The sequence below is a fragment of the Nanorana parkeri genome, unplaced genomic scaffold (genome assembly GCF_000935625.1).
Source record: "Nanorana parkeri isolate BGI_ZX_2015 unplaced genomic scaffold, ASM93562v1 scaffold483, whole genome shotgun sequence".
Lineage (NCBI taxonomy): Eukaryota > Metazoa > Chordata > Amphibia > Anura > Dicroglossidae > Nanorana > Nanorana parkeri.
In genome coordinates this window covers 837,418-857,768 of record NW_017306751.1, presented here as the reverse complement: position 1 = coordinate 857,768, position 20,351 = coordinate 837,418, and the positions used below count along the sequence as shown (strand labels likewise).

Below are 20,351 nucleotides of genomic sequence, written 5' to 3'. Positions count from 1 at the left end.
GCAGAATTTTCGGAGCGAATATTGTATCTCCTTGACTCTACAAGTAGGCACGAAGCTTGCATCTCTGAATACAATACAGCAATGGCAGACCCTAGAATTCTAGAAATGGCTGCAGTAATCTTCCTTGTTTATTGGATTGCAGCAAGAGTCACCTCTGAAATGTGCTCTGAAAAACCTTTTTTTTTTAAATTCTGCGGTGGGGCCGGTGATGGCCAACTTGCTTTTGAGCAGTATACATATCTTGGGCCACTTCACATTCCATTCTGGTACGGGGCCTACGAACAAATATCTTGAGGTTCCCAAAGAAGGAAAATCTATAAAACCATGTTGGACATGTTAGTTTCTGCGGCTTCCTCCATGGATATTTGTACTTGTCCAACTGTTTGTCTTTTATGAGATTCCATAAAGATGAGTCACAAATAATTCAATACATTATCATCATTTTGTTTATTCCTCCAGGTTATGACATGTCAACATTCATTAGGCGCTACAGTAGATATCTCAATGAAAAAGCCTTCTCCTACAGACAAATGGCATTTGACTTCGCCAGAGTAAAAAAGGGGTAGGATTATTCTTTGTATATATTGTATGTTTTTTGGGATGTTTTGATGCCTGTATATTCACACGCAAAACTCATTTTTATTAGCCTTGTTTTTAAGGCAATTTGTTAACAATCCGTTCAAAATGGTAAAATGTCCATATTCGAATATATATGCTAATAAGGTTAATTATACCCCCCAGTTAATAAAAAAACAAAACAAAAACTGTTCTAATTAACTGCTTATTTTGGCCTAGGGAACCTTTTGTAAAGGACTTTTACTTACCTGATCCCTGCAGGCTACAAGACCTGCACCCGCAGCCTCCCCCTCCTCTCTTCTCCCCTTGTCCAGCAGTTGGAGGCCCGCTGACATCATGTAGAATGCAGGCGCTGCATTAAATGTGACAAACCTGAGGTACAGTCCATGAACTGGAGAGAGGTGAGAGTGGACCACTAGGGAGTGATCAGATCAGTAAAAGTCTTCATCACCATACCCCCTAGGCATAAACAAGCAATTAACTGTTGCATTGCGGGGTAAGCCTCTCCACAAGGTTGTGTGTTTTTTTTTGTTTTTCCCCCCACCCATAGATCGCTTCCTTATGTAGCATTCATATGTTGCTATACGGAAATCCTTTTTGTTAGCACCCGCAACCCTGATTTCTACTCTGTCCTCTGGCAGCACCATATGTTCTGAAGCTAGAAAATCCAGTGCACAGCTAAGCTATTAAACTATTCTTTGAGAAATCACTGGCATAAAAGAAGAATGCATCCCTGCTTCTTACCAGCTGACAAAGCTCTTGAGGGACAGTGGAAGGTAGGTCTGTAAACAGCCTTAACCTATGACATGCCAGGCTCAAGATGCTTATCTACCACTATGCAGAAAAACCTGAATGGCACCTAAAGATGCCCTGTGAATCAAAGAGCTTTAGCTACCTGAGAGCTGCTGTTAAAAGTGGAAAACGACTAAATGGTATGAGAAATGAGTGAGTCGCGGCTATATGGTATGAGAAATTAGTGAGTCGCCCCCAATGTTCAGATCTGGATGCATACGTTTAAAAAAAAAATCCGTATTTCATAGACAATAAGACCAACCTTGCCATTTTATTCATCTTCTTTCAGAGCTGAAGGGGTGATGAGGACCATGGTGCCAGAAAAGTTACTAAAGGGCATGCCTATACTACAAGGACAGATTGATGCTTTGCTGGAGTTTGATGTAAGTTGAACACACGTAGACATATAGCTGGATGTGTAGATTTCTGAAAGATCTCTAGCTGAACGTTTGTAGTGATTTGATTATTCCAGGTGACCAGTACATTTGGCACTTTGTGGGTACTTCTGCTTTCATTTTCAAAGCTTAACTGAACAAATTGGAGAGAAGCTGATTTGTTGCCATAGGCAACTGCTACAGTTTTGATAAGTGCCCCCATCAGTGTTTTTCGTTTTAGAGTTTCCTCCTCCCCCTTCTCGTATCCTGGTTTTATAACCTATTGATCCTGCAAATAGAATCCACATTTTTTATTTTTTTTTACTTCCAGCAGGCCAACTTGTCCAGCAAAGTTGCAATGGGTTTAGACAAAACATATAACGCTAACGGATGTGCTGACAACTGTCTGCTTTTTTTCAAATACTGTACTTTAAACCATATTTAATCCCAAAATAAAAAATGTGATATATTGCAGCTTACCAACCTTTAGATGAAGAAGCTGCATTATGTTTTTCATGCTTTTTCCCCTTTTGTTTTTACCTGGTAATCCTACAAAAATTACACTTGCCGTCCCTTCGTGTCTACACTCATTTCCCCAATAAATCTATAGGAGCACCATAGTTGGACTTCAATATGTCTGGCTCTGTTGTTGTTCTCCATCACATGGTGGATTGATGGTAGTAGTTTACACAGTAAGGGTCATTGTCCTTTCTTTTAAGCTGACAAAGTGACAAGGACACGGCATGATCAACAGGTATTGTCCTGTAGTAAAAATGATTATAGCCACCACATCTAAGCTGCCATATATTACATTTTATTGTTTTTGGGTTTAGATACTTTTTTTCTTGCTGGATGAATCAGATACCACCCGTTGCTGTAATTGCTTTTAAGTGGTAGCAGGAGTCGAGCTTTAATTTGTTTGCCTCTTAAAGTCAATCTAAAGCTACATTTCCATTTTAAGACAAGGTGACAACACTGCTGTTTGATCCAGTGCAGAACAAACAGTCACCCTGTTACAAGAAGTGGTAAGATAATGGATCTTCTGGCAGGATCGACAGGGGGTACAATTATTACTTGTGGGGGACTCAAAAAAACAAACATTGTTGTGTTAATGCTAGCGACAGACTGCATGACTTATTTCATTTTTTATTTTGCCCATAGTTTCACTTTAACAGCTGAGCCTAAACATTATAGAATCTTTCCAGTATGCAAGGGTAGATGAACTCCGACCATCCAGCCTTGGTGTGACTACAAATTCCATCTTGCACCTGTCTGGCATGGCTATGGCTGTTGGAGCCTTGCAAAGCCTCATGGGATTCATAGTTGCACCACACCTGGAGGTCTGGACTTGGCCTACCCCTGCAGTAGTAAAACAGCAAGAAAATCAGAAATGGTTACATAGAGATGTACGTGATACATTTTTTTTGTAGTGATGTGGAGAGTAGACACATAAGCGTCAAGCCTAAGTTACATGCAGGCATATTCATATCAAATTCTATTCTATACAACCAATAATCAAGAGAAACCTGCTGATTAGCCTCTGTCTGGGGCTTTCTTTATTCACTGGAGAACAAGAATCTAGAAATAACTGCAGAGTATTTCTGAAAACTGCAGAGTCGTGAAAATGAACAAAATAGCTAAACTATTTCTGACTTGCTCATATTTCATCTGGTTAGTATGTGTGTTTTCAATGCCAATTAAAATGGTTTTAATGCAGATTATGGGTAATCCCATGATTATGAAAGATGTCAGCCAAATCAAGACGGGTTTTTAAAGCTCTGACCTCTTGCTGTTTTGCGTTGCTACTTTCAACAGTTGAGAACTACTTCTAGAATATTAGACAGAAGAGTCTGTGCCAGTGGTGACAGAATAGTGTTTTCCAAACTTTGATCACTCAGTATAAACCGATGGCTACCTGTGAAATAATTGCTATTCTGTGTACCACACACAATGGCTGCAGCAAAGCTTTAGTTTTATTTACAGTTTATAGTGTGTGAACTTCTGCACTGATATTATTATTATTACCCATGTGATGTCTAAAAAATCAAGCCAGCACTGTATTAGTGTTTAGATGTCTACTATCAAATGATAACGCAAACAAAAAGTGCAGCGTTCTTCTAAAACGGCCTAATCTAAATACAGCTAAATAATCATAAATAAAGTTCTCAGTTTAAAAAACAAAAATACAATCCTGTGCAGTGCATACCAATATATTTTACTATTTATAGAATGGTGAATTAATACAAAGCAAAAGTATATATTCGTGAATTATAACCTATAATCTAAGTATTTGTGTGTCTATCTTGGTCTCTCTGAAAGTCCATTCCACAATTCATTGAATCGGCAAAAAACAAAATATACAGGGATGTTGAGGAGTTGGGTACGAGTGCACGCACACACACACGTTGACCTGGATGGTCAAAGGTCACAGGTTGTGTGTATTTCACTCTGCACCACTCCCTGGACAGCTGCCAGGGACGAACCCTATAATGAGGCAGCCTGAGGCTATTGCCTCAGACAGCATCCTGGGGGGTCAGGCAGAGCAGCATGGCTGCACAATGTTTGCAGCATACTATTTATGCTTATTTGCTTGTTTACTTATTGTCATTTTGGAGTTTTGAATTGGGGGGTATTTATTTGGCACGTAGTACAGGTGCAATTTTACTTCACCTTGGAAGTGGGCGATTCCAGATAGATAGATAGATAGATAGATAGATAGATAGATAGATAGATAGATAGATAGATAGATAGATAGATAGATAGATAGATAGATAGATAGATAGATAGATAGATATAGAGAGAGAGACTGTCTGTCTGTCGTAGTGTATGTATATGATGTTGTCACAATCTATACCAGGGTGGTGCAGGAGAATTAAAATGTTGCAGTGTGCCTGCTGGCCCTTTGCTCTTCTAGATCAATATGGTTATTAGGAGTGGGATAGAACTTATGTAAATTCAATATAATACATAATTAGAACAATTAATACTTATTGGTTAGTAAGGGGCTATCCATGTGATAAACATTGCAATAATTGTTACATTACGTCTTAGAGGACACCACAAGTTGACAGATTTTACATGTTACAATGCTATATTTTTTTATGTTTAATGTTAACAAAACTGGTTTGCTTTTAACAGGTTCATCCAAACGAACTGACAAATGGAGTTATAAATGCTGGTTTTTTGCTGCTTTTTAAAGACCTCATCAAGCTTTTTGCTTGTTATAATGATGGTATTATTAATTTATTGGGTAAGTATATCTACAGTTTTTTTTTTTTTCTTCCCTTTTTTTATTTTAAATCATGTCATAAGTGTGAGCATAATTTTAGCAGAGCATATGCTTTTCTCTTGGAGGTGTCTGTTTGACTTTTAATTTACTTTACACTAGTAGTAGGAGTCCTGGTTAATGGCGTTTGAGACTCAGCTGACAGATCTAGTCGTCTCATTTCTATAACCGTATTAAAGTATTTAGCTTTATTTACTCAATGCAAATTTTCAACTGCTATTGTTGGAAAGTCGCTCACAAGCTTAATGAACTTGGATATACTTGTGATAGTGTACTTATGATTGTTCATTTTTTCTTTTTTTGTCAGAGAAATTTTTTGAAATGAAGAAAAGCCAGTGTAAAGATGCCCTAGAAATTTATAAGCGATTTCTGACCAGAATGACGAGGGTTTCGGAGTTCATGAAAATTGCAGAAGTAAGAGGTTTTTCAAAACTGGTCATAAATTGTATCTCGCTAAGCCTTATGACTGTACTCTATTGGCAGGTGTTATTTAAAGGATATCCCTTTTAATCCAAAACTTAAACCCCACCTTGTCAGTGACATCATAATATTTAACCTGCTGTGGCCTACATGTGTTTTGTGTACTGATTTCATTAGTACTCGTATATTGATTTGTAAAACGCTAGTATAAGGCCCAGCCACACCATAATGCAGGGCACTGCAATTAATGCATTTTTGTGCATTGCAACTCAACCTAAATGAGCCATCAATGCACCTCCAGCATGCAACAAAATTGGTGCTGATCGTTTGTCAAAATTCAGTGCACAGAAATGCATAGAGCATTTGCATATATAGGTTGTGGTGCACTATAGTGCGGCTGTGTTGCACCACACTGTAAATGTGCAATGGAATGCAGTTCACATTGTCGTAGATTGCACTGTGAGTTCTAATGGTATGGAGAAGCAGCAATGCGAAGTCATACATTTTGGTGAATTAACTTGGTGTGCAATGTGAAAGGTCTGGACCCACTTCTGGATTAGGGTGTTGACAACTTTTTCAATAATCGATTATAATCGATTATGTCGATTAGTTGTTGCAGCCCTAGTTAGGTACCCTCAGTTAATATGAATGTTGAAAATTTAAAGCCCAATTGAACTTTCAGTTTAAATACCCTCCCAGATGCATCAAATCAAATGGTGTTCATTTTGTTTTCTTTAAAAAGCAGCCACAGCCTGTCTGCATGTTGCAGAGTGGATTGGCTGAAATTTGCTCCTGCAGAGTGGATTGGCTGAAATTCGCTCCATGTGTACCCTATTCCGTTGGCAGAAGTTGATTTTGTTTAGATCCACTTTTACTGCAAGAACATGTTGGAAAGCCTTCGGCTGAAGCCTGCAACCAATTAGCTGCAAACACCGCTCAGGTATTCTGACAGCGGCCACCAGCCACTGTCCGCGTACAATGCTCACAGCGGGGGATTCGTCCATCCACGCTGTTCAATGAGGATGAAGGAACCTGTTACATTTTCAGTCCACTGGGTGAATGGAGAGAATATAAGAGTAAAGACAGGTATATTAAATTATAATATAATATACCTGTCTTTACTCTCTGTGGGGAAGCAGTTCTGACATACCCCTGCTGAGTCAGAGCTACAGTCCCCCAATTAGGGAGCATAAGTATTAATGATTGCAGAGCTATAGGTCTGACTCAGTAGGGTGCGTGTCGGACCTCTGCGGAGAGAACACTGTTTCTACACAGAGAGCTAGGGCCCTTCTCTACAGCTGCTGGCAGGGAACAGGCTTAACAAGTTCTATGGCTACTTTAGAAAGAAACCAAACTGTAAGACATTGAATACCATTTATTAGATGCACCTGGAATACATTTAGCTGATTTTAAAAATGAAAAGTTAAATTATGCTTTAAATGTTGTGACATTCATAGGCAGGGGTGTACCTATGAATCTGGGCCAACAGTAACATTTTGATAAGCCCTCCAATCTAACTCTGTAGCAACTAGCAGTATCAACTGTGACACTACTCATCATTAATCTTAAAGTATTCCTAAATTAAGGACAGACCGCAGGAGACCTGTCAGCATAGTCGGAACACTACTAAGGATCAGTTGGAGGGGTAGAAGTTATAATTGTAGTAGCAATAATATTAATAACCATAATGATGTGAACCATCCTATTAGGTTCTAGCGAGGGGAAACTCTGGCATCTTGACTGCATACATTGTTAACTTCACTCTGCAGGAGAGGTTTGGAGGACGATTATTCTACACTGCTAAGCAGCTTCTTCTTAAAGCACAGAAGGGGATCAGTGACTAGCTAAGATCCTGAGGTTACATTTCAGCCCTTATATATTGGTAACATCACAGTTTTTAGTTTTCCTTTTAACACTCTCCCTAATGGGGGGGACCTTTCCTACCTCTGGCCCCATAGCAGCTGCGTGAGCTACTATGGTTATTACCATGTCAGTGCTTATAGAAGATAAACAACCATAAAACACCACATGAAAAGGATTAATATCATGCAATATAAAAAAAAATAGTGCTGGAAAATGTCTTGTAATTCTATATAGTACAGTATCTGTTTGTAGTAATATGTTCTTCTGCATTCAAAAATATGGTACTGTATCCGTTTTTGTTTTTTTTATAGCAAGTTGGCATTGATAAAGGAGACATTCCTGACCTTACACAAGTAAGTACTAATTTCAGTACATTGACCATGAAGTATTCAAAATGAATTTTCATTATCTGTACATTTATTAATTGACACGCAAATTAAAAAATAGGCATTATTTTCTGACTGATTGTGGGCACTGGGTGTGCTACACAAGCCCTAAAAAAACTTCATCACAGGGCATGAGTTGTATTTCCTTTTCCGCTGCCTCACTGCTACCCAACACCCCCAGAACTTGCTGCAAGTTCCCAGCTGTCAAAATGGGAGTTGATGTGCAAATACAGCAGCTGTAGAAACTGTTGCCAGGGCTGTAGCTACCATGAGGCAGGAGAGGCACTCGTCTCAGATGCAGCTGAGAGGGGGCGCAGCCAGGGCCGGCCTGGCTGCGCCCCTTCACCCCTGTTGCCATGGTGAGCACAGGGCACTGTGGCAACAGGGGCGCCAGGCGGTCAACACAGCTACGGCTTGGCAGGTAGAAGAGGGGCAGCACAGGCAGCTTTTCCTCGGATCCCCGCTGCTCTCCCCCCGCGTGTCGGATCCAGTCGATAGTAGAAGTCACCTCAGGTGACATCACACGTTTGTTGGAGGGGCACGATTTTCTGTTCTTGCCTCGGGTGCAAAAGGAGCTAGCTGTGGCTGTTGCTTTCAAAAAATTGTGTATATATAAACTTTGTTCAGACATAGGATATAGCAGCGTTCCCCAACCATTTTTCCATCACGGCACACTTTAAAATTATGCAAATGTGGTGTGTAGTTGGGTGATTCAGAGGAGTGGAAGTAGGCAGAAAGGATAGGTTCCAGAAAAATGCACACCACAGCGCTCAGCAGACTCCCAATTATATTCTCAACCAACAATCTTTTGCAGTCTGCCGTCATCAAAAGGCCACTGGGAATTAGTCCTCACAAAACATGCAAAACAGGCAGCGCCTTGTCCTCGTGTAACAGTTTATTAATCAACGAACATACAAGCTGACATAGATTACTCACATGGTAATCACTGAATTAATGGTACAAGGCAGACCCCACACAAAACTGCCTCGGGGAATATACCCCCTTCCTCAGAGGGGTGTATTGGTTGGTATTTGGCTCTCAGGAAGGGGTTGTATTCCCTGAAACGCATCAGCTAGCAAGGCAGCTGTGTGTGGGGTCTGCCTTGTACCATTCATTCAGTGATTACCATGTGAGTAGTATTCTATGTTCATTGATTAATAAACTTTATTACACGAGGTCAAGGCGCTGTCTGTTTTTTTGGAAAGGATACGATGTGTGAAATGTATAGAGGAAGTAGGTGGAGGGTTCAGGGAGGGAAAGGATGGAGTGTTTAGGGAATGGGACATTTAGGTTAAGACAGGGCTTAAAATGTTAAGGCTTAAAATGTTAAGTCTTGAGCTACTAGCCAGGCCAGAAAGTTACTTGCCACCAGTTGCCGCACCCAACTCCTACCCTGCCCCGGCCTTAACTCCGCCCCTAAACACGCCCTCTTAAATTATCTTATGAAATTACATTGTTAAATGTTTTATTCAGAATAAAGTTACAAAAATAAATAACTTTTACAATATTACCATAAAGCAATGTAAATATAAAGGAAAATGTATCCAAAAATGCAGAATGACACCAGTTTATAGAGGACTACAACTCCCAGCTACACTTTATATATAAATGCAGAATGATAACGGCTGTAGAGGACTACAACTCTCAGCAACACTTTATAACTGGTTCCATTCTGCATTTTTGGATAAAGTGTTGATGAGAGTTGTAGTCCTCTATGGACTACAACTCCATGGACTACAAGTCCCAGCTACACTTTATACAAAAATGCAGAATGGCACCAGCTATAGAGGACTACAACTCCCAGCAACACTTTATACAAGAAAAACCTAATCACCTAATAGAAAAACAGTAAAGAACTGCCCCAAACTTCCTATGGCATCAGTATGATGTCACATTTCCCGCCAGATAATTCAAATAATAAACCTAAACAATCATGAAAAGGAATGTTTTCCAACTATCCTAAAAAATAGACTGGAGCAGTACCTGCTTGCAGAGCTCAAATTACATCCATGACCCTTTGCAGATCGGTCTCCCCCTCCTGGGAAATAGCAGCGTGCAGATCAAAGCAAGGATTACAGCACCGGGCCGTTAGTTCAGGCCGACCCGTGCTGCCATGGGAACAGGAACGCCTATAGCTAGATGCCGGGCCACTGGGTTCGAGCTCATAGTCCCGTCTGCCTGCACATGCGCAGTAGAGAGCGGGTATCCATGGTGACAGGAGACGCCGGCTTCTAATAGACATGTCTCCTGTCACCTGTCTAAACAAAAACACAACAGCCGGAGTCGATCGTAGGAGGACAGAGGAAACTGAAAGTGCAGGAGAGAAGGGAGAGAGCGTGTCTGGCTCGCCCTCACTTTATTTCCACTCACCAAATGCGAGCAGGCGAGTGGAAATTTTAAGTCCTGGGTTAAGATATATAAATTATTACCTGGGTGGGGTGGAGTGGCAAGTTGTTAATGATTATTGTAGTGGGTTTGTTCTCACGAGACACAAGGTTTAAGTAAAGAGAGAAGGTATTTGGATGTGGAGGAGGGTAGAGGAGGGAGGATGTGGAGGAGGGTAGAGGAGGGAGGGAAAAGGAAGTAGGGAAATATTTAAATATATGTAGGTATGTGGGCTGTGTTGATGGGTATTGGGACCTGAATTTTTCTATCAGGTCCTCTTCTGGTGATTGAAAGCAGCAGAGAGCGGGTGCAATAGCTAGTTTGCTAGCTGTGCATTCTTATGCCTTTTTTAAAAATTATTCTGACGACTGCAACTGTCAGAATACTAAAAGAAAATTTAAAAAAAAGCCTGCAGATAGCAAAGAAGCTATTGCTTCCTGTGCTATCTGCCATCATTTCAGGGGGTGCTCTCTCCCAGCCCCCCCTAACCCTCCCTCCGCGGATGGGGTGGGGGGGAGAGGGCACCTCCCTGAAATTGCTTCTTTCAGGTTGGGATCCCTGGGTATGCGTAGGTGCTTGTATATGTATGGATGTTTGTAAATGAGTAGATATAGAGTGATTGAGAAAAAGAGGGAATTATCTCCAGTGTAAGACAGATGGGGAGATAGATTTATTGGATAAATTAAACTGTGTAGGCTATTGGGTTATGCACAGGGGGAGTTTAGTCTTGGAAGGGTGGTGGTATAAATATAATATTGACGGGGTAAAAGTATTTTCTTTACTTATATGAATAAAACACCTACTTCTGATGTCAAGAGAATGAGAATGTGGGGGGAGAGTCCCCTTAGTTGGCTATAAGTTACCTTACAGAGAGAGAAGTTTAAAAAAAATTTTTTTTCTCTCAGGCTATTTTGAACTAAGTTTATCTTTTGAAAATATGTAAATATATTTGCAATGGGATTATATAAAAATGTAATTATAGAGTCGCTAAATTATAGTACTTCTTGTTTTAAGATTGTTGCATAGCACTTTTTTTCATATATGTATGTATTAGTGTGGAACAAATATTATTAATACATTTATTGATCTGTAGAGTAGTGATTTTCACTATGCAAGTGCTAGCTGCTTTGTTTTATATCTGTGCAAGGTCATAGTTTGGTTACAGAAATCATAGTAGTTGTATATCTGACACGAATAGTGAGCACCTATTAGGGTTCCTATAGACGGCCTATTCACACCTATGCATTATTCCTCTTGATGCATTTTCCATTAAAAAAAAAAACACAGGTTGACATGCATTTTAGCACATTTCTAAACGTGCTTTGTATGAATCTAAACCTGCATCATTACACACATTGACATCATGATGCATTGACATGCATTGTGATGCTCATTTATGTACATTGATGTGCAACTTAATGCATCCAGTGGCATGTGTTTTTAGTTTCCATTTCAAGGTAAACCACATCAAAGAAAAACACATAGGTGTCAATAGGGGATGAATCCAATTTAGGACCACCTAGTGCCAGCTAGTAAAGTGTTATGACCATATTTTATTAAGCCAGTGGACCTATAGATATGGGATTACCATTAAATGGTTGCTTTTGTTCCCAATGAAATAAGTTTTTCTGTTGTAACCTGTTGCTTACATACCCATGCACACCCATAAAGTAGCCGTATATGCTTGCATATACGGCTGTCGGAAAAATAGACGAGCATAAAACAATTAGACAGCCAAAGTTTCATTATTGTTTCTTTTCTTTAAGGATGGTACCATCGATGAACCGGTAACTTATTTACTTGTGTAATACTTTGCTCCAACATCTCTTTATGCAAAATCTCTGTTTCCTGTTGAGATTATGACTAATTTTTTTCTGGGTACACATTTTAAGCTCACAGCAAAATGTACATGTATGCCTCAGTTACAACCTGACACCTGAGTTCCTATGTCTTATCCTAATCACAATTCAACAACACACTTCAACACTTGCTGTGTAAACACAAAATAGGATAATGAGAATTGGTAAAATTAAATCTGGTTGAAAAATGGATGAATACTATGGTTTGCTTACAATCGCTTACAATTACGCTGCACTGTTGGTTAGTATTTCCAGAATATTCTTGATTTGAAGGGAAACTCCATGCATTGGTTTGGGGTATAAATGTCAGGGTTATGAAGGTGTTTTTGCTCATAAAGAGCTGCCTAATGAAATCTGCTGAGCGTGGTACATTTACTCTGCCTATACAGAGTTGGCAGCAGAAAATGTTCCTGTGGATTATAATATGGAATTCCTTTGATAAAAAGGATGCAGAGTAACAGCTTGAAATAGACGCTCCTCACAATGGACAAGGGCGCATAGGGTATGTCAGATGATAACATCTTTTAACGTTCTACTAAAAAGCCCAAGATGGAGTTCTCCTTTAAGAATCGGCTTGTTTTACGTCTTGCGTGATATGCAAGACGTAAATCTTTTCCTGAGCACTTACTCTATTTCACCTTTTTTCTGTGTGGCTTTTCAGCAGTGGGAAACAAATCCTTGTGTGCTTTTATGTTTTAGTAAATTTGAAGTATTATTACCAATTGGCTAGAAACATGTATTTATGTTGCCCTATTTGTTAAGATTGTATATAATTGATTGACAGGCTCCCAGCAGCCTCATGGAAACATTGGAGCAGCATTTAAATACACTGGAAGGAAAGAAAGGCAGCAGGTTAGTATCCATACATGGATTTGTAAACAAGTATTGGTTGGTATTTGGTACATTTGGAAATGGCAAAGTTGGCTTCAAGAAAAAGACTGGGGATTTGCCCTTTTTAATACTAGTCCCCTACACACATTTTTAAGATTCATTTCTCTGGATTGATATGTTACTAATGATACACAAATCACTCTTTTATAGTTAGTTAAAATTGGGTAGTGTGTGACAAACACAGGGCATGGGATTTTGTTTGCATATGAAATGATTTCTTCTCATTCAATGTGAATGAAAAAGCAACTTGAAGCAGTCCAATGCAACTTTTGAAACTTGATATTAGCTGAATTAGCAGACCCTGTCTATGGGTCAGCAGCAGATGCCACTTGTTCTGGCTTGTCAAGAAAAGAAGCAATTGGATAGGTAAAAAAAAAAATGTCCTGCATCTGTTGTTTTCATCTTTGAATGAAATAATTCTCAGGTACCTGAGGGTTTTCAGATCATGCCTGCGCACCTGACTGTCCTCAAATGTCCTCATATTGATGACACACAACAGATTTTTCTAATATTCTTTAGCCTAAAAATGTGATCACAGAATCATACATTTTAGTCGGCTTCAGATAGGGAATGTCCCAGGTTATGTAATATCAACATATAAATCATTAAAAGCAAGTTAAAGTAAATTTGTGTATTTGACATTTTCCTACTAGCCTCTGCTGTAAAAAGCAGCCATCGTCATGCTATTAATCACAAGTTAACAAAAAGAACAAGTATAAAATTGTATTTGTGGGATTTTTTTAAAGCTGTAAACATGTTACCAATAACCTTTTAATTGATGTGTGTTCCTTGTAAAATATACAGTATTGTTTATAGCATTGCGATAAACTGTACTAATGATTTTCCCTTCATTCTTGAAATTCCGGATCATCAGTGATGGGTAGGTCTATTACTGTGTCTGCTTGCTTTTCTATATTGGGCATGTTCTAATTTTTCCTAAATGGTCTTTTGTTCAGTGTACTTTCATAGCTCTGCTGTTGTTTTCTTGTTTTTTTATTAATTTCATCCAGTTATCTACAGTTTAAGTAAACTTCATAACCACTTTATTGGGTTTACCTATGTAGTAGAAAGTAAGGCCCACCTTTACCTTCAGAATAGGCTGAATGTGTCATGACGTACAATCATCAGGATCCTAGTTCAGTCAATGTCATCACATAGTCACTACACATTTCTCCACCACATTCCCTTTTCCACCTAATACCAGAGGATTAATACTAAATGCCACATTCTGACCCTACCATCTTCACCCATTACAGAAAAACTCAAGAGTCATCAGACTAGATATCCCATCCCTAATTAGCCTAGTTTTCATTGTCCGAACCCACTGTACGACAATCGCGTGACTATACACCGTTCTTACAGTTGTTACAAGGATATGGCGATGCCACTCTCAGCCTCACCCTGCACAGAGATTTACCAGCTTTCGGGACAACAATCTCAAGCCAGCAGACTCAGAGCAATTGTCACTAGGGTTGGTTAACTCCTCAGTTAACCCTTTATACACCCAAGTTATAGCTACCACATGTGTTTTTGAAGCTACACAAACCGATCTCAGCAAGTGCTGTGACAATTTAATTAAGTTAAAGCCTATGTTACCAGTGTCCTCTCAAACGGGTATATGACAGGTTGAACTATACAGTTATAGAGAGACTGTATACTGAAGGTTCTTATTTAGAGCACAGAGATAAGCTTAACCATTTTTAAGATCATCCTTTAATAACAGAAACGGTGCAGAGAAATATACAGAAAAATATATTTTATTTATATATATATATATGAAACAAAATGTGTAACAGTAAAACAAAGGAATAAAAAGAAAATAATTAAGTCCTGAGTTTGAGTTCTGACCGAGTCCAGTTTAATAAACAAAAGAGTCTAAATGGCTCGTCTCCAAGCAAGGCTTGCACAGATCCTTTCCTGATAAACGGGAACTCTTCTGGGATGTTATAAACTTCTTGATGTTGCAGATATCGCTCTTCTTGCTGTTAAAACAAGAGCCTCCTTAGCTGCCTCTGCAACGTCTTTTGCCAGCCCTCTAGAGGGTGTCGCAGAGCTGGCCCATAAGGCAGGGCTAGGGAAGGGGGAGCAGGAGGGCTAAGCCTTTATGATGTCCTCCTCTGCTCCTCCCAAACTGTTAAATTCCTAATTAGGAATATAGTGGGATATTCACACACAATACTGTCCGACAACCCCTAAATCATTATGTGTCATAAAATGATCTTTACATTAAGACCAAACTTGCCGTATATATGAATTATGGTTGGTGCAGGAGCATCAATGTGGCTTGTCAAGCCTCGACATCATAACCTGTCTCTTCTTGGTATGTCTGGTTTTGTTTTGATAAGGCACAGCTATTTGTGCCATTCATTTTACAATATCACTCTCCAATTTCAAGTTATGAAATTGGGTTGATAATGTAACTCAGTTTTATGCATGACTCCAAGGTCACCTGGGTCAATAAAGTTACCATGTCCTCTTATGCTTACCTAAACCTTTCAATTACTAATGAAGTGATGCTCTGTAATTATGCTTGGTTGACTTTTCATTAGGGAACGTCATAAAAAAGGTTAAAGGCCAAAATGGATACCTCGCTTAGGTAATTAGTGCTAAGGACATAAAGATCAAAGGGTAGATTAGCAGATCTGTTTTTTGGAACTTGAAGATGCCTGGCAAACTGAGGGCAGCCTGAGGTCACTTAGAGCAAATTCAGCCTTCAATTTAGTTTAGGATAAGGGAAGAGAGGATTTCATAGTTAATATTGATAGGCACAACTCTCATTAATACACTCCTGGATACCAGAACAGGTCAAGCCATTTTCCTCTGACCTTTCTCATAAACAAAGTGTCACAAAACTGGCACTTCTAAATGTTTTTTACACAATTCTCTAAACTCTGCAGGTGGTATTTCTGAGTTGCTGTATCCACCAAGGCTGGCATTGACAAACATTGCAATGTCAATGTTTTTTTTCTATTCCAAAGTTTTGAAGGATTGAAACTCTTGATGATATTTTACTTTTTGCGTTCATTAGCAGGTGTACCTAAATGGGCAACTTGTGTGTGTGAACGAGACAAGGAGACTCAAAAACTACCCAGACAGGTTTGTCCTGCACTTTTTCAGCAAGGCAGCAAACAAACACCGTTGTCAATGCAAGAGGGCTTTGTACAACATATCCATAGAATAAAACAAGCTGCTCTTCTGAGCTACTAATAAAACACAGACCAGTTCCTGACTTAACAGGGTGCCCCTAATGAGTTTTCCCCTCAGCCTTTTCACTCAGCAGTAGGCTTCCACAGCAGATCGAGAGAGCCCTGAGCGTCAGTCAGCTCGCATAAATATAAATCTGTGGACAGCAGCTGCTAATAATGAGGTCTGGCACCCAGGTAAGATGTGCACCTCCTGTAAAGCTTTGGGTGGGATAAAGCCTTCATCCCAAGTCCCCAGGCACCAGGACCTAGAACAGTACTTAAGATTCTAAGAATACAAAAAGTTTCATAGAAGTTTCATAGATGGGCAAACTGATTAGGTTTGAAGGCTAGATTTTAATGGAGCCAAATACAGAGTAAATCTAGACGAAAACTGTTTTTCTTTTTTTTCAAACAGTAACTTGGGGATGGGGCATAAGTTCACCTTTAACAGGGCCTAAACACACTCTCATACTAACATGTTCTCAAACTATTCATCCCCACACAGCTACCACCTCTTGTATTGCCCCTCCCTTTTAGATTGTAAGCCCTCACGGGAAGGTCCCTCCTTACCATCTTGTCTTGAATTGTACTGTAATTGTAATGTCTTTCCTATAATGTAAAGTGCTTTGCAAACTGTTGGCGCTATATACATCTTGAAGAATAATAAGAATTGTTACATGATTGTGTGAACCATCTTTAGTAAACTTTCTTCTGTCAAAGTGATTTATAAATCCCTGTAGAATTGTTTGTGCTCCCAATCATCCCCTCTTTCCCCAAGCACTGATGTGATATTTGGTAAACTGGAACTCCAGTCATTTTTTTAAAGTTTTGGATTATTGAACATTTGGAGTGTGTGATGGTTAGAACCTCTGTCAGGTTTTATTGTGTTCTGAGTCTCTGGAGTTCTTGATCTTGTCCCCATCACAATAAACACCATGGGTTCTAACCTCTTCTACGCTACCCAAAAAAAATTGGCAGAAGCTCTGTTGAGCTGGCAGGTTCATGAAGCTCAGTAGTAGTATAGCTGTTCAATATTTTAAGCATTCTTGGCTCTGTTGCAATTTACTTTTAATAACTGATTTTGTTTTCTGGTTTCAGCTCCGGTTCACCAGTGGGCAAGGTAATATTATAGTATAAAGTAACTTATGTTCTACATCATATTATGTGAATAATGTATTAGCTTTTCATATGAATTACTCATTGTATGGGTACAATTGTTATCTTTTGAACTGCACAGCGGTTTTGCTATAATGATTATACACCACCTACTGAAATACTCTCCATGGTGTCCTAAAATGTCAATGCCCTTTTATATTTTGTCCTAGGGAGATGCATTAATGGATTTTTTTTTAAATGTGAAAGAAATCCAGATTTTGTAGATGACCTCTCAGGAAAATACTGTAATTCCGTGGAATGTGTAAAATTTTACATCAATGCTTTGCAAAACGCCAGAGCCCATATTTTATGTATAATTCTGCAGTCCAAATTTTACTAAAATTTTGTTTGTATTGTTTTATATTACCTATTAGAACTCTGCGTTATTTCTTGTGGGAACATTTTGGACCTGGTTTTATATAAAATTGGTGCAAAGGATAAATACAGATCTACTTATTCTGTAATCTGAATTAAAAAATTGGGATCTAATTACATGTTGTAATTAAGAGGGTAGTAAAATAGTGGTTTTGTATGCCTTTTTTTCCCCCATGTGTATTACTGTATAAATGCAACTTGATGTCTACTATGACTTAAAAAATTGGCCTACTTGAGGCAGTGCTTGGTAAATGCTGACACTGAAGTGAAATGCTATTGCCTGTATCCTATGATTTTTTTTTTTTTTTAAATTCCTTATACTGAAGTAAAAAAAAAGCTCAGAATGCTTAAATGTATTTTACAGATTCTGTACTGGATGCTTTCATTACTATTTAGCCAAATATCCAATTCATCATATTTACCCAGTACCCATTAAGAGTTAAATCTTAGTCTGCTCGTTATTGTAGACTATTTCACTTAACACAGGGGTTCCCATAAGGTCGATCGCGATCTACCAGTCGATCGCATAGCGATCACTGGTAGATCGTGATGTCCTCTCCTCCTGCCCGTGGGCCTCTCCTCTGGATCCCCATCTGTATACAGCGGGGATCCGAGGAGAAGTGAAGAAGCCGCGGGTGGGGGGGACGAAGGACTGAGCCACTGTCGCAGAACTAAGGCCGAGCGGTGAGGAGAGAGAGAGACACTCGGCCAGGTTCTGTGACAGCGGCTCCGGCCCCCGCCCCCCCCCCCCCCCGCACGGCTGAAGTGCTTCTTTAGGATCCCCCGTTGCCTCTGCCCGGGAGATCCAGAGGAGAAGCTGAGCCCCCGTGTGCGTGGCCGAGCAGCAGAGGATCGGTAAATATCGGTCATATGTACCGATCCTCTGTGCAGGACAAACACTGGAACGATCAGCTGATCACTCCACTGTTTGTAATTCATGAGTTTCTCAATGGGCAGAAGCACTCCCTATTCCCCATTCAGAAACTGGATGATGGCAAAATATTTTCTGAATGAATAAGCCTCTGTACTTTCCATTCATTGAGATTGAGAATATTGTGTTTTTTCTATATTAAAAGGGAAATATCAGGGGGCTGTTTAGACCCCTAATATTTCCCTGGGGCACCCTAAGAGTAAAACAAAATATGTAAATTATATAAAAAATAAGAAATAAAAATAAAATAACATAGTAAAAAGTAAAAAAAAAATCTTGGAGGTGGGTGATATCACACGCCTGTTTGGGGGGACACTGTTTTTTTTTTGCCTCCGGGCGCAAAAGGAGCTGGCTACGGCTATGCTCCCGTGGACACCTCTCCCCATGTGCAATGTCGGCCACACGAGCACCGCGGAAGGACATGACGCTGGGGCCTCTAGGACGCATTGGAATGTAAGCCGGCCGACTCCCTGCGGGAGGGGGCGTGGCGGTGCATTTAAGTTAATGCCACTGCAACCAGGCACCGCAGGCAGGCCCCTCGCCCACAGTGCGATCGCCCGCACCCAGAACGCACGCACATTAGTGCCTGCATTTCGGTCCAGTGCGATCTGCAAAAATTGTGCTTGCAGCATTTTTGCGGATTGCACTGGACTGGAATGCATGAACTAATATGCCTGGGTTCCGGGTGCAGGCGATCGCACTGTGGGCGAGGGGCCTGCCTGCGGTGGCATTGACTTCAATGCACCACCACGCCCCCTCCCGCCCCTGAATGCAGGTGTTTTTTCGTTGGTAGATCTCATTGAGCTCATCATTTGAAAAGTAGATCTCCAGACAAAAAATTGTGGGCGCCCCTACACTAAAATATACTGAATTTTCCTAAACAAAAAATAAGGAAATAATGGGTAGAGACAGAATAAATATCATGTAAGTTACTAATCCAAAATAGTGTATTGCTGTATTTCTATAGAGATTTTATGTTTTGCTTTGTCTTAGTCTTCACCTGCTACTACAGTCACCTCACCAAACACTACACCATCAAAAACTGTAGACACATCCCCACCTATTGACCTTTTTTCAACTCCAAGTACAGCATCTCCTATATGGTAAGTCTATTCAAATCTGTTTTCCTGCTAATGTATGTATTTTATTTTGGAAAGGATCTCCAGTGTTTGTTTAGTTTTGATATGTTGCAGGATTTTTTAAAAATAAATTTCCCTTTCAGCAAGTGATAAAACCCCCATTAGTAGGAGCCAGTTTTTTGTTTTTTTTTATTACTGAGAGATCAGTAATAGGAATTTATCATTTTGCCACTAAAGACATTTATGTGAAGCGGCATGCCATTTTTTTTTAACAAACTACCATAGCCCAATATCACCGCTCCTCCACAGCAGCACTAGGGAGAACAGCGGGTGCACACGGGCAAAGCCCATCTTGCTCCAGCATCAACAGCTACTCACAGAAAACACAGTCCAACCACACACTGCAATAATTAGTCAGGACTAAGCCCATCAGTGGGTGCAACATGTCAAAGTGAAGAGGATCCATGGCAGGACTATGTATCTGTGTGGTACAATACACTTTTCAGCAAAGTTTGCAGAGTACGGCCGGGCTTTTTTCTGTGAGTAAATACCATTTTTATATTTTGTTTTTGATTAAAAAAATTTGCATATTCATTAGCAAAGTGGAATGAACAGAACATTTAAAAAAACAGAAGGTTAAAAGACCTGGTAGTAAAATATTTTAATCACTTTAGTACTAGTTAGGTCGGCATCAGCTGACAGCCATTAACGGGTGCAGCATCCACCCCAGGGTGATTTCTGGAATGGCATTTTAAAACGTCATACCAAGAAGGCGTCTACCACCTAGCCATTTT

The 20,351-nt window shown here is 39.8% G+C and overlaps 1 protein-coding gene across 8 annotated transcripts in view; it reads left to right on the top strand.

The window, feature by feature from the left end:
* Positions 1–20,351, top strand: part of SNAP91 (synaptosome associated protein 91) — a 100,156-nt gene that overhangs the window by 45,107 nt on the left and 34,698 nt on the right. For 7 of the 8 annotated variants that reach the window (XM_018560872.1, XM_018560876.1, XM_018560877.1 and 4 more), the window contains exons 5-13: positions 460–562; positions 1,658–1,751; positions 4,881–4,992; positions 5,336–5,442; positions 7,623–7,664; positions 12,726–12,793; positions 13,707–13,712; positions 17,116–17,137; positions 19,472–19,581. In XM_018560872.1, the coding sequence (XP_018416374.1) occupies positions 460–562; positions 1,658–1,751; positions 4,881–4,992; positions 5,336–5,442; positions 7,623–7,664; positions 12,726–12,793; positions 13,707–13,712; positions 17,116–17,137; positions 19,472–19,581 (664 nt within the window). The remainder of the gene's footprint in view (positions 1–459; positions 563–1,657; positions 1,752–4,880; positions 4,993–5,335; positions 5,443–7,622; positions 7,665–12,725; positions 12,794–13,706; positions 13,713–17,115; positions 17,138–19,471; positions 19,582–20,351) is intronic. The other variant, XM_018560873.1, reaches the window with a different exon arrangement.